At 39.3% G+C, this 15,709-nt stretch overlaps 1 protein-coding gene across 1 annotated transcript in view; it reads left to right on the top strand.

The window, feature by feature from the left end:
* Positions 1 to 15,520, top strand: part of NEK4 (NIMA related kinase 4) — a 64,937-nt gene extending 49,417 nt beyond the window's left edge. The window contains exons 10-16 of the mRNA XM_063427597.1: positions 128 to 259; positions 713 to 782; positions 1,918 to 2,033; positions 2,697 to 2,788; positions 6,475 to 6,665; positions 11,462 to 11,595; positions 14,853 to 15,520. Of these exons, the coding sequence (XP_063283667.1) occupies positions 128 to 259; positions 713 to 782; positions 1,918 to 2,033; positions 2,697 to 2,788; positions 6,475 to 6,665; positions 11,462 to 11,595; positions 14,853 to 14,945 (828 nt within the window). The 3' untranslated portion in view covers positions 14,946 to 15,520. The remainder of the gene's footprint in view (positions 1 to 127; positions 260 to 712; positions 783 to 1,917; positions 2,034 to 2,696; positions 2,789 to 6,474; positions 6,666 to 11,461; positions 11,596 to 14,852) is intronic.
* Positions 15,521 to 15,709: the final 189 nt, after the last annotated feature.

The raw sequence follows: 15,709 nt of genomic DNA, 5'->3' as shown, positions 1-15,709 counted from the left end.
ATAGATGGATCATATTTTCAGCTGTTAGACCAGTGTATATGTTAAATCAGTGGATCATCATACAATTGAATACATTGCTAATTTAGCAAGGCATAGTCTTTTTAACAATAATGTCCATCTCTTTTAGTTTCATGTGGTGCTTCAAAGACCACTGCCTTCCCTCCCTACTGCCTTGCATCAAGCTGTGAAGAAAACACAAAGCTCAGAATCTGCAACCTCTGTAAATCAGTCTAAAAATATTCAAATCCTCATTTCAGAGGTAAGCCGACGGTAGTGACACATTCCAAGTGCCTTTCATTTAAAATCTTAACTGAAAGACAAGTGTAGTATTCATAAAAAGTGATCTATTTAGGTGTTAGCACATGTTCCCTAACACCTGGAAGCTAGGCTCTGCACTTCTGTATGTTTGTGGCTGTTGGGCAAAATCTGGATATCTTTCTATGTTATTTAAATGTCCAGTATAGAGGTATGTAATCACCTTGGGCAGGAAGTAAAGCCAGTAATTTCTGATTTGTTTAAAATTATTCTAAAAATAAAGAATATTGACTGTGATACTAATTTGCTGTACTTCACTATGCTATATATGAAAGGCATGCAATTGCTATCTCTGTGTGTGTGTGTGTGTGTGTATATATATATATATATATAATATATATATATATATTCTGTGTCCATGGGTTTTAAATTTGATCTTGTCTTTACCTTTCCACAGGATAATCGACCTCTGTCTGCACGAGAGAGAAGGCGGCTGAAACAGTCTCAGGAAGAAATATTTAACTATGGTTATTATATTGTATTTTTATGCACCTCATGATATAACTGGTTGTCTTGCTTTTACTGTGCAAATATGTTTCCCCCTGTCCTTGTCTATGGCTTTGTGTTCCTCTCCGCCTGGCTTACTATATAGCTCACTCTCCTGTTGATCTTCTAACCAGGGGCGGATCCAGAACCTAATCGCGGGAGAGGCATTAGTAGATTTTTATTTTTTATTTTTTTTCAAAGGCACAATTCAGGCACAATAATCACTACCGCCCTATATCGTGGTTATGGAGCCAAGTGCTGTGGTGCCCTCTCAGAGTAAGTTGTTAAACTGTGTAAGAACGGAATAGGGCCTGTTAAAGGGGATGGGTGCAGTGTGTATGTTTACATGGATGTAGTGTATGTGTGTGTGATTGTGAGGGTTACAGTGTGTGGGGGGTACAGTGTGTGTGATTGTTAGTTGTGCAGCGTGTGTGTATGAGAGGTTCAAGGTGTGTTAGCTGCAGTGTGTAAATGTGAGGGGTGCAGTGTGTGTAATTGTGAAGGATACAGTGTGTGTGTTATTGTGAGGGGTACAGCGTGTGTGAAGGCTCTTCTCACAAGTCCCGGCACCACGTGGAATCGAGTGTTGCCTTGGTAACCACGGCAACACTCCAAAAGCCGGGACTCTGCGGCAGCCATAAAGGTGAAGACTGAGAGCCTCCTGCCCCCATCCTGCTGCACAGCTCTGCAAAAACCCTCTGCAAAGGGTCTATGTGTATGTAAGGGGCCCGAGATCGCGGGGCCCCTTACAATTATATCCTCCACTGATTCTAACTCATACTTTCCTTTCACTCCACTAGTTGCACCTCTTTCTCCTTTTGGCTTAAATTTTAATATCTGTCTCCACGACTGAGATTAACAGGGTTATTCAGTGAATTTAATATTATAGGTCACAATAGCTGAAATGGAAAACAAAATCTCTAACTCAGCTGTGCCTCCAATGTGGCTATATTTGCCTTTCATTTGAAATTCGTTATGAATTCCCAACAATACTTACTGTAGTGAAGAACCCTGTCCATGTAATCACTTTGGCAAAATGTTGTTTTTTTGTGAAGTCATGCAGAAAAGCTAGGTTGGCTACAAATATTATATAATTTATATGTCATTTCAACACAGAGCCAACAGCCAGAAGATACTCTGTGGGAAGCGAGCAACAATCAAATAATGGGCCCAGCAAATCCATTGTTGGGAATTCTTCAAATCACTCAACACCGAATATAGCGTTAGCTGAGGTAAATTACATTATATAGAGTCTTGCAGCCAGAATATTTTGTGGCTTTATTGCAAACTAGTTATGTAGTAATTAGGTTGAAATAAGGCTAATAAAGTCTATCACAGGGCTGTCCAACCTGCGGCCCCCCAGATGTTGCTGAACTAAAACTCCCATGATTCCCTGGCTATCTGTTTCATTGAAAGAATCATGGGAGTTGTAGTTCAGCAACATCTGGGGGGCCGCAGGTTGGACAGGCCTGGTCTATCAAGTTCACCCAATGTAACCCTTTCTTTTATGTCGTTGATCAATAAAAGGAAAAAAAACAAAAACAAAAACAAATGTAGCCATTGGAACAAATGTCCAATCATTCCACAACATGGGGAAAAATCCTTCTTGACTCCATAATGGCAATCAGGTTCTACTTGGATCAGCAACCTGTTCACGTACATATTATATCCTTGAATATTCAGTTTTTGAAAGAAAAAAAAAAAAAAATCATCCAAGCTTTTATTTCAAATATCTATAGAATCTGATAAGACAACTTCTTGGGTAGAGGATTCCACATCTTTATGGTTTGTTAAATTGATTATTTTACTCTGCTGTAAGCAAAATTGCCTTTCTTCTGGTCAATATAACTACAATTATTATTATTAATTTTTTTTATTATTATTATTAAATGAAGAAGAATGTGGCTATATCGCATAGCTTATCTGAAGATGAATTAAGTTCCTCGGCCAGCTCATCTGAGAAATCTGAGGGAGATTTAAAGGATGGGTAAGTGTATTTGTTGTGGTTTGATACAGTGTCCGTTTTCTATAATGCTTTATCAGTAAAAAATTTTAAGTACATTGAATTTGACGTTAAAAATGTAAAAAGAGAAGCTTAACTACTGTAAAGCAATGCAGAGTTTTGGTGTAACCATGGGACCATGATCACAAAAAAACAGAAACATTGGTGCAGATGAGCATGAGCTATATAGAATTACTAGAAAAAAAGGCATGGGTGCTGGAGTTAAATTTTCTTAGATTCGTAGTACTTGAGGGTTTTTTCCAGTTAGCTGAAATGTTATGTTTTGTTTAGCTTTGTAAACTTTGGGTTCCTTACAGGCTCTTGAGAGGCTTTCCTTGGCTCTCTAATACTGTTTGTGTGTGAAAAATGCAAAAAACTAATTTGAATGCCAATTTTGGCCACTGTTTGTTTGTGACTAAGTGGCTACTAAAAAAGACTAGACATAACCCATTTGCAATACCTTGGGTTGTTTACTTTTGCAAATGGTATGCCATCATGGGGATAATTCTCATTTCTGGGCTACCATACGCTCTCACAGGCAACAAAACCAATCTGGCGAATTTCAATGTCAAAAAACTGAAACACAAGCCTTAAATTTTGAAAACACCATAAAACCTATACATGAGGGGTACTGTTATACTCGGGAGACTTTGCTGAACACAAATATTAGTGTTTCAAAACCGTAAAACGTATCACAACACTTATATTGTCAGTGTGTGTGGGAAAAATGCAGAAAAATTCACTTTCTCTGATATCATTGTAATAAATTTTACTGTTTTGTAACATGAATATTTGTGTTCAGTGAAGTCTCCCGAGTAAAACAGTACTCCCCATGTACAGGTTTTATGGTGTCTTGGAAAGTTATAGGGTTAAATATAGTGCTAGCAAATTAAATTCCCTGAACCTTCGGCCTGGGTTATCAGGCAGGTCCTGCAAATTGTAATTAATAAAATGACTTAATTATGTAAAAATATTACATAAATATATACGTAGAATTAAAATATATATAATTTTTATTTATATATAGGGGTGTGTGTGTGTGTGTGTGTGTGTGTATATATATATATATATATATATATATATATATATATATATATATATATATATATTATTTTGTTCTAAGTGTATTTCGATATCTATCTATATATATATATATATAATATCATATGTAGATATTTTATAATATATTTAATATCATTCTACGTGTATTTTGATATATATATATATAAATATTTTTAAATACACTTGGACAGTGTATGGGTATATATATACTATTTCCCTATATAAACTCACCCCACCTCTACGTACCCACACCGTTTTCCTGTTCGAGTGACCCCACCCACCACTCTCTCCAATAACTTATCACATTATCCCTGTCGGGCCCTCTTCATACAGGCCACATATATATATACACCGTATTTTCCGGCGTATAAGATGACTGGGCGTATAAGACGACCCCCAACTTTTCCAGTTAAAATATAGAGTTTGGGATATACACCAAATAAAAATTTAAAAAACACCTGTGTCCTCCTTACTCACTCCCTCCCCTTTCCCTGTGTTCTCCTTACTCCCCCCCCCTGTGTTCTCTTTACTCCCCCTCTGTATTCTCCTTATTCCCCCCTCTGTATTCTCCTTATTCCCCCATCTGTATTCTCCTTATTCCCCCCCCTCTGTATTCTCCTTATTCCCCCCCCTCTGTATTCTCCTTATTCCCCCCCTCTGTATTCTCCTTATCCCCCCTCTGTATTCTTCTTATCCCCCCCTCTGTATTCTTCTTATTCCCCCCTCTGTATTCTTCTTATTCCCCCCTCTGTATTCTTCTTATTCCCCCCTCTGTATTCTTCTTATCCCCCCCTCTGTATTCTTCTTATCCCCCCTCTCTGTATTCTCCTTATTCCCCTCCCCCCCCTGTATTCTCCTTGTTCCCCCCGTTTGTTCTCCTCACCTCCCCTGTAGCGTGGCCGAGCTCCTCTCCGGTCCGCGGTACAGGAGCTTTTGTTTCCTGTACCCGGCAGGACTGACAGGAAGTGCACACTAAGTGTGCACTTCCTGTCAGTCTGACCGGGCACCGACGACCGGAGAGGAGCTTGGCCACGCTACATGGGAGGTGAGGAGAGAGGCAGTGCTGCAGCCGCCTGAGGCTCTGTATAGAGCGCTCAGGCAGCTGCAGCATTAGAAGGGCTGGTGATGGGGCTGCCTAGGCCCGCCCTATAAGATGACACCCGGCGTATAAGATGACCCCAGACTTTTGAAAAGATTTTCCTGGGTTAAAAAGTCGTCTTATACGCCGGAAAATACGGTATATATATTGTTTTATTTTACACTGTTTTTAACATCATTTTACTTTATTACAGGCAGCATTCTATGTTTTTATGGGCAGAGGGGAGGAATTGGGCATCCATACAGTCTCCCACTCCCAGCACCATGATCTCAGGTGCTTGGAGCAATCCATTAATAGCCATATTCATGCTTATTTTTTTGTACTCCCCCTGCTGGCACTGCTATGGACGGCTATTCAGTCCATGTGATCGTGAGGTCCTCGCAATCACATGGCCCAGGAGGGCCGAATTGGCAGCAGGGGGATTGCTGGGATGCCAGGCAAGTGCCCCCATCGTGATTGCCGGCGGGGGATCGCCAGCGAGCAGGTAAGTCCCCTGGATGGCGGGGACGTAGGCCGCCATCCTTAAGGGGTTAAACTTGCTTAAAGGGTTACTCCAATCAAAAACAGTGTTTTTGGCATACTGTGAAAAATAATAATGAAATAAGGCAAAAACATACCTTTAATCCCATGCCGAAGCCAAGTGCAGCCTAATCCTCCTCCAGTTATGTCACTCCTCACAAAGGGTTAAGAACATCTTGGAGTAAAGGAGGAAACTATATTTAAAAGAAGAAAAACTACCACAACAAGAGGACATAGTCTTTAAAAATAATATCAGGAATTATTACTTTACTGGGAGGGTAGTGGATGCATGGAATAGCCTTCCAGCTGAAGTGGTAGAGGTTAACACAGTAAAGGAGTTAAGCATGCATGGGATAGGCATAAGGCTATCCTAGCTATAAGATAAGGCCAGGGACTAATGAAAGTATTTAGAAAATTAGGCAGGCTAGATGGGACGAATGGTTCTTATCTGCCATCACATTCTATGTTTTTATGGGCAGAGGGGAGGAATTGGGCATCCATACAGACTCCCACTCCCAGCACCATGATCACAGGTGCTTGGAGTAATCCATTAATAGCCACATTCATGCTTATTTTTTTGTTTTCCTTTTCTTTTCTGTTGCCAAAAAAGGGCACCTGTTGCGTACATATATAATTTGTATAGTTTTGTTTTTATCTTTAGAGCTACGCCATCTGTACAGTAGTAAACACTAGAGATATTGTAACCACTGGCAGCAAGACTTGACAGATTTTCCATACTACAAATTACAGGATGACAATTTTGCCAGCACAAATTATAGAATATATGTCTACCTATCTGACTGCCAACTAGTGCTTCACACCTTTTCTAAATGAGCACTTATAAATTAGAATGTTGTTTACATATCTCCATGGATACGAATTACTTTACATACACGTACAGATGGTAACCCTATTGCTGTTTTACTATATTTGTAACAGTGACACATGAGTAGGTTTGCTGCAATCGTTGTACTAAATTTATGTTTTGCAGAAAAAGCGACTCAAATGAAATGCAAGATCTGGTTCAACTGATGACGCAAACATTACATATGGAGAAAGATCAAATGCCCCTGATTCCGTGCCGTGAATTCAGACTTCACCGCAAATACAGAGACACACTGCGTTTACATGGGAAATCAGCAGGAGTGGAGGAAGAGATCTGTTTTGGAGACATTCCCCAAGGTCTAGTTAATATTTCAATCTTCTCTCACATTATATATGTATTAATGTCTTTGGGGGCAGAAAGTTTTCTTTCCAGAAAAGGCTGCCGTTTTAATCATTAGGTACACTCTAAGCTTTAAAACCACTACAGATTATTGTAGTGGTCATGGTTCTATAAGTCTAATGGGTCCATTTCTGGATTTCTATCAAACTATTTTGAAGCAGTTTGGCAAAGGCCCTTTGCTGGCCCTTCCCTCTGCAGCTGGACAAATAATGTAGGATTAGACTTCTGCATTAAATACAAACATGTATTACTGACACTATAGTGGTAAAAACACCATCTAGCCCCCTGCCATCCACCCCTAAATATAGTAAAATATTATCTTTATTCCAGTCTGCTACTGCTGGCTCTGCCTGCAAGCTCTGCCTGCTTGACGCAAGTGATAGGAAAGCATTGGATTGGCCGGTGACTGTCAAAGAGGCAGATCAGGGGCAGAGCCAGCACAAGCCAACACAGCCCTGGCCAATTAGCATCTCCTCCTAGAGATGCATTGAATCAATGCATCTCTTTGAGGAAAGTTCAGTGTCTCCATGCAGAGGGTGGAGAGACTGAGTACAGTACTGCCCCAGGAAGCACCTCTAGTAGACATCTGAGGAGCTGCCATTGGAAGTATCCCTAGGCTGTAATGTAGGAAAAGACAGTGCTTACTGAAAAAAACCTAAAGGTACTGACTATACTCAACAGAACAAATACTATAAGCTGTAGCTGTTCTTGTGACTATAGTGTCCCTTTAAGAAGTGGAATTTTTCCAGCCTTTGATAGCAATTGCATGCATTGTGAGTGTAGTAGTCCAGTGCTCTCAGCCTATCCTTACCATCCATGGACAGACCTATTTTGCACTGGATAATGGGTTTTGTTTTGTTGCATCAGGAATTCAGCTGCACAGAGGGCAGACTGTGGGAGCTAGGTAGAGCTCTGTATTTTGTCAAACCACTCCAAAACTTTTTAACAGAAAACCTGGGTACCAGAATCTATATAATCTTGATATGTATAGTTATAGATCACCTTTAAAAAAAAAAAATCAGTTCTATGTGTTATTCCCTCTTGATATTGCTTTAGTTCTTTGGTTTTAACCATTAATAGTGAACAGAGGCGTACCTAGGGTCTCCAGCACCCTTGGCAAGGAGAGCCATTTTGGCAATCATCCCCCCACCCCCCTCTATTATAAAAAAAAAAGAGAAAAAAAGGTTTATTTTTTATTTTTAGAGCAAACACAATCTTTTTTATTGTCTGTATTTCCATTGTGAGCATAGTACTCAAATGAGATTTAGGCTAAACATGTGATATCTAATTCAGAAGAGATTGGACTCATTTTACATTTTTAAAGGTGCTGCTCCACATAGCATAACTCCGATATATGTTATATGTTCCACCATGTAAAGGAAAACTAAAGAAATATCTATCATTATATTTTGTTTCCTCCTCCTCCCTGTCCTGAGTTCCTGAGGTTTCTTAGTCCTGCCAGTCACCCAAAGTCTTCCACACTATGTGAAATCCCTGCAAGGAGAACTCGTACACATGAAATAGCAAAGCTCCATATACAATGCTTTCCCAATAATGCCAATAATAATCTGTGTTATCAACCTCAAATCATTAATATATATTCACACACACATATTTATACTTGTGTAATGATGGTGATGAGGTATGCTTGTCACTATGTTGCAAGCATAGTACAAGCACATAACACCTTATCACAAGCATAATACAGACACATCACACCTTATGACAAGCACAACACAGGCTATTACACCTAATTGCAAGCACAACATAGATAAATCATACCTTTTTACAAGCATAACACTGGGGCATCACACCATATCAATGCCGGACTGGTGACAAAAACCAGCCCTGGAAAAAGTTTTATACCAACTCACAGGACTTACCCCAGCACAGAGATTGCACTCACATGACTTGCCCTAGCACCCATAACTTACCGCAGCACTAAGATTGCACTCACAAGACCTGCCCGTGGCCGTCACCTCAGCACTGAGAATGCCCTCATAGGACTTGCTCAGGACTTACCCTGGCATTTAGATTGCACTCACAGGACTTGCCCGAAGACTTCAAACAGCTCTTGCATACATAATGCAGAAGGAAAAAGATGCCGGATATGAGATTTCCGGTGGCAAGAAAGGCAACATCACATTGGCCGAGAGAGTGGTCTCTCACACTTTTGCATCTGCATCTGTATCCCGCCACTACTGAGTTCTTCAAAGCGCATCCCGCAGCGGCCCTAGGGTAGTCGAGCCCTGCACCCTATTACAAACAGGAGTATTTACTGGTGTCACTAAAAAAAAATATTTATTTTCTTTTTTTTTTTTAAAGCTAACAATTACCTTGATTGTGACCGATGAACTCAGGCTATCCGAGTATAGTGGGGACTGCATGTGGTGTATTGGGGTGTCTGGGTGTAATGTGGACTGCGTATTGTGTGAGTGTAATGGCTACTGTTAATGTGTGATATATTTGGCTGTCTAACTGTAATAGGGACTGCATGTGGTGTATTGGGTTGTCTGTGTGTGATCTAAATAGTTTGTGTGTGATGTTATTGAGTTATGTACATGTGATGGAAACTGTGTGTTGGCATTGAGCTGGCTGTGTGTGATGAGAATGCGTGTTATCATTTTGCTGTCAATGTGTGAGGAGACTGCTTCTGTTTGTAATGATTTTGGGCTGGCTGTGTATGGTGGAACTGTGTTTGTCTATGAATGATAGTAATAACCCCTGATGAGTAGAAAGCATAATTTAACTGGTTATCTGCGACCTGTATAAAAGTTGGTGAATCCTAAAACAACACAAACTAAAATTACGTCTTTCATTCTCACACAATATCTCACACATATCATTTGCTGAAAAGCTTTACTTCGTTACTTACTGTCTCAGTAATAATGCCATTGTCTGGAATGTCCGCTGCATTTGCTCCCTCAGTCCCTATGCAAACTGTTGTCTTAGCCAGGTAGGTAAGGTGTTCCTAGTTCCTCTGCAATCTCCAGGCAGGTTAAGTGTGACTGCACTCTCTGCTTATTTCTACCCCCCTCCCGTCCCATCCATATCTCTTCTACCCCCCTTCCATCTGTTCATGTTTGTCATTTCTCTCTCGCCCTTCCATGTCTACCTTTCCCCCTTCCATCCATATCTCCCCCCAGATCTCTCCCCCTTGCCAACCTACCCTCTTCCATCCATATGCCCCCCTTGCCAACCTCCAGCCTTCCTATCCATATCTCTCCTCTTGCCAAACTCCCCCCTCTTATTCATATCTCCCAACTTGCCAACCCCCTCCCTTGCCAACCTCCCCCCTTCCATCCATATTTCCCCCTTGCCAACCTCCTCCCTCTTATCCATATCTCCCCCCTTGCCAACCTCCCCTTCTATCCAACATCTCCCCTCCTATCAAACATCTACCCTCCTTCCCAAACTGCCCCTTCCTATCCATATCCCCCAACTTGCCAACCTCCTATACATATCTCCCCCCTTGCCATCCATATCTCCCCCCCTTGCCAACCTACCCCCTCCTATCCATACCTCACCCCTTCCATCCATGTCTCCCCATTGCCAACCTCCCCCTTCTATCCAACCTCTTCCCTCCTATCCATATCTCCCCCTTGCCAACCTACCCCTCCTACCCAACCTCTCCCTTCTATCCATATCACCCCACTTGCCAACCTACCCCCTCCTACCCATATCTCCCCCCTTGCCAACCTGCCCCTCCTATCATACCTCCCCGCTTGCCATCCTCCCCCCTCCTATCCATATCACCCCCTTGCCAACCTCCCCCCATCCATATATCCCCCTTGCCAACCTGCCACCTCCTATCCATATATCCCCCTTGCCAACCTCCCCCCTCCTATCTATCTCTCTCCCATTCCCACCTTCCTCCTTCCTCAAGATCTCCCTACCTATGCAATCCTCCCCCCCCCCCCCTCCCTCTCTCCTTCCCATGCAGCACTCACAGAGCCACCTCTCTTCACTTGCCTTCTCCCTGCCGTTTTGCCAGTCAGGGGAGGGGGGAGCTAGGTTTCCAGCTATGTGTCATGCTAAGTGCCGGGTAGTCACATGACACCTGGCGCTCCTACGCTGACCGCGAGGGGGAAGCGCTCCCCATGTGTACTATTCGTGTGTTTCCTTGATGAAGCCACGCGCTTCTTGGGGGCACAGGCCGAGCAGGGGGCGCAAAAATCACTGCTCACACTACCAATTGATTTTTAGAATGGATATAATAATATTATACAAACATATTCGAGCCAAAACAAACCATTGTTTGGAAATCTATTCATAAACAGGACTATACATATGCCCCCAGGGTCATACATTTAAACTGGAAGGAAGGATATTTAGATAAAGGAAAATGCTCTTTACAGTAAGAACCATAAGGATGTGTAATTATCTGCCTGAAGGAGTGGTTTTATCAGTCTATACAAATAAACAGCAAATGGATGAATACTTGCAAAAACATACTATACCGGGATATAATTTCTAATAGGTAGGGTAACCACTTCTTGATCCATGGAGAGATCTGACTGCAATTGTGGCGTTGAGAAGTTTTTTTTTTTGTTTTTTTTTCCCTAATTTGTTGCAATTTTGGAAAGAGCTTCAAACTGTTATTTTGGATTAACAGCAAAAACAGATGTGAAAAAGGCTGAACTTGATGGACACACATCTCTTTTGAGCTTATGTAACATGTATTACTTCATTGATAGAGCTTTGCCCCAGAATTGCCTTTTACACCCAATTCCAATATGTCATTGCCTTGCAGATAATTTAAGTGCTCCTGAGAAATTCCGTCGTATGATTGAAGCTCTGAGAACTGATGTTGTCCAGGGTCTGGGTGTGAAACTTCTTGAAGAAGTTTATGATATCATGGAAGAAGAGGATGACACAAAAAAAGAGGTATTGTAGTTTTTAGCCTAGCTGTATTCTGCGATCAATGCATTGTGAGGATATTATGGGGTGATAACATTAAAAATAATATTTTCATAAAAATTATCAGAAATGAATTTAATAATTTTTTTACATCAAAATGGATTTATTGGCACGGTTCCCCTTGATTAATTTAAAGCAAAGAGCTACCCACTATTTTTAACTCTTATAGACCCTGGAGTATGTTTTATTAGAGGATTTGTATTTCACACATTAATTACAAACTAATTATAAAAATATAATTTATTGTGACAATAATTAATAATAATAATAATAATAATAATAAAAAAATGTAACATGCATCACAATAATTAGTGAATATTTAGGTATGACATATATGTATAAAATATGGCAGTTTAACACCGTTTCAGATAGCTCAATTGTAACCGCGGCTAGTTCCCTTATTTATCACTATAATGTCTTAAAGCATAGAACTTAGCAGGGCTAACCATACAGATATCATAATTTTATATAGTTAGTAAGAGATCCTCTATTTAACATATATGAATAATTGAGAATACAATATAAAATAAGGATTGTTTTGGAAGCAATAAAGTTTTGTCTTTTAGATATTTAGTATATAAAAATATAAATATAGACATATAAAATCCATTACAATAATTTATAGCAGAGTTTATAAGACTAAACTAAATGCTTGCAAATATCATTAGTAGATTAACATACCCTCCTGAACATGTCATCATGTCAGCCTCTCTGTCATTTTAAGATGGAGCAGCGTCTGTCTCCAAGTCTCTCCTCTGTTCCTTAATATTTAAAAGTACACCTATTAATACCTTAGGTGTCTTCATTTTAGGGTCACCGTAGTTCATATATGAAAAAGTAACACTTCTTTTACTTTATTCATTTTAGGAGCTCCCTTAACTTGGCAAAAAAACATGGCCATAACTAAAGGGTGTACACGTCATGGAAATTTTCCTGGCTTAGGTCAAGATGGCATCTTAAAGTCTGAACATCTTTATCTACTTAGGGTTACCGCAGTATCTTATGTACTGAAAGAGTCGTAGCGTAGCCTTGAAGCTTGTTTATGCATTATTGTTATTGTAATTCGTCTGGGACAAAATGGCGTAAACATATTATGCACTGAAGGTAGCTAAGAGGTTATTGCTTAAAGAAACCGTTATGAAAAACAATATGTTCCATTTCTAACACCTTGTCAGTTTGCAATATCTCTTAAAGACAAAGTACACAGTTTGAGAAATACAATATTTGCATTTTAAAACGTGTAATATTTGCATTTGCCCATGCAAATTTCAACAGATTTACGACAAGACACCCTCTGAAATCAGCTATACAATCCGTAACACGGCACAGCTCACGGCAATAAAATCGCTGTTTGTTTCACTCACTGCTGGCTACAATTCTGACAGGCAAAATACCCTTTTATATTGCAATTGACAATATGATCTTTCTCATACTAGATCAATTAACCATTCCTTCTCATCCAATGACCAATAAGAATAATACTAACCAGATTTTACATTTGCAGCAGATTCACCTTTCTGACTAAAGATTGCTATCTCTAAATTCAGATAGTCAATATCTCTGGATAAAAAAAACTTGGTATGCTAAACTTGGCAAGTTACTAGTAAATATATTGTTTATTTATTCCACCTGCAGGAATGGAATTATGTAACTATATATTTCTTAGCTAATTATGATTTCTAAGTTAGAATCCTAAACAGCTTTTATCCAGGTATATTTCTGCTTTTAGTAAAATTAATTAATTTAAATTAAATAAAACCAGTATAATTACCAGCTTCTTGGTAGAATTTAATTTGCTTGGCGATATTACATAAAATGGTAAATGCAAGTATGAGTATAGAGAATTGTGAAAAGTAGGAAAGTTTTCAGCTGGAGAGACGAGTTTTCAGCGTCCCAGAGTTAGATGGAAGAGATACAGAATGTTAGGTGTGTCAGCTTTTCTGACCCGATCTCAGACCTACGATACCTTCTCTTCAGCTATCTTCCATTTTTAAAGGACCAGCTTTCTTTACGTCACTAGTTTAGCGTGGCCAAAAGAGTAAAGGTGGGTGTGTCTTCCCTACAGGTTATCATCTAGATTTTGGTCAATAGATGGCGTAATAACACTACAAGAAATTCTCGTCAGGAAGTCCAACTACCACTTTGTATAAGGGGTTAACTGAATTTTGTGATGCATTTGACGTCATAATCTGTTATCTTGATGATACCCGTCCATCATAGACATGTCAGACGTCAAAGCGTTTGGTTCTTGTTCCGCAGACTTACTGTCTACTTTTTGGTCATACAAATTAGGTTTTGACACCACTGAACCCTTTTTCACCTTCTCTAATGTGATATATACATGTCTTTTACACACATTCAGCTAATGTTAGTTTAATAATATGAATTTTTTTCATTTATATTCTATCCATGAATATTCAATATTATTAACCTAGGTACTATTTATATATGATTAAACATAATTATAGTTTATGTGGATATATATATATATATTTGTGTTTGGGACATTTTAGTAATAGACTGAATTAGTAAGTAAGTACATTATACAATAAGCAAAAGTCGGTTGAGGTGTGCCGATACCGAAGTGTGTGGTAGGCCTGTAAATAAGTGGGCCTACCTTAGAAGGAATTGAATAGAGGGAAGTATGTCTGGAACCAATTAGGTAAGAGGGGGGGGGGGGGTTGTTTGTTTGTAAATTTCTTTTTTTTTTTTTTCTGGGCTGTTGCTTTTTTCTTTTCAAGCCCCTTCTTGTAGAGAGTCTTAACTCTGGCCAGTGTTTACATTAGATGCATTCCTTTGCTTGAATGAATAGAGTTACAGAGAAGTAAAAAAAAAATGTCTGTCTTTTTGTATTTAGTTCCAAAATGGAGTCACCTCTGTTTTAATGGTGACTTACAGTATGCATTTTTAATTGCTATCTTAACACAAAAATGTTTGCCAGTGGAAATACCCTGACAGCATGTTTATTGTTAACATATTCACTACAATAGTGTTTAATTTAAGACAAATGCTCTCTTAATTAAAAACAATTAACCCTACTAAGGGGACTGTGAGTGTGGCATTACTTGCTGGTGGTTTTAGCATAATCCCCATATACTATACTACATTTGGTACATTGAGGGCAATGTAGTATACCATTTGCCCAAACTGAGCTCCTCCTTGATAATGATGGGTTAACATGAAAGCTGCTACGTTGATATTGATTTTATTGATTTTTCTTATAGGTGCAGTTGCAGAAGCATCTGGGGGACAAATACACAATGTACAGCCAGAAAGTTCGCCAACTAAAATTTTTTGAGGAAAATTCCAAATTTTAAGGACAGTCTATTTTTTTTCTTTTTTTTCCAGTTACTTTCTTCAGAATCTGTATATTTTTGTACTTTTTACATTATCTGATGCATTATGTACAATGCAAAACTTTTTTTATAGTTTGAATGCAAATATATTCATGTATTATGTATTTATTGCAATAGCAGGCGTAAAGAGAAATACAGCAATGTATATATTATCACAAAACAACACAGTGTCCATTCAATAGGACACAGAAATATTTGATGGTTTCACAGAGTGACCCCTTCATCTTATTGTCTTTGAGCCCTACATTTCAAATGATTGGTACCTGGATATGAATAGTTAAGTGCTTATCATTACAAAATCACTAAACATAAAATTTACCTGCATTCATTATTTTAAAGTATACGCTCTTTGAATTCTATGGTTTTATATATCAGGACATACCAATCATCTGTTCCTTAGCAGGTCTTAACATTAGGTCAATACAACCTCAAATGAACAACACCACAGTTATAGTTTACACAGTGTCATGATTTATTTATTTCAGAGAAAAGGCATTGATTACATTTCAGCCTAGGAACACCTCTAGTGACCACTCTTCTGATGGCCAGTTGAGGTGCTTCCTGGGTCAGTGCCTCCACACTCTATGGAGACGCTGAACTTCCCCATAGAGATGCATTGATTCAATGCATCTCCATGAGGAGATGCTGATTGGCCAGGGAGGCATTTGGCTTTGCCCCTGCCCCGCCTCCTTGGCTGAGATCATCAGAATTGACTATCTCAGCCA

This window comes from Pelobates fuscus, chromosome 7 (genome assembly GCF_036172605.1).
Source record: "Pelobates fuscus isolate aPelFus1 chromosome 7, aPelFus1.pri, whole genome shotgun sequence".
Lineage (NCBI taxonomy): Eukaryota > Metazoa > Chordata > Amphibia > Anura > Pelobatidae > Pelobates > Pelobates fuscus.
This window is presented reverse-complemented; position numbering and strand designations above follow the sequence as displayed.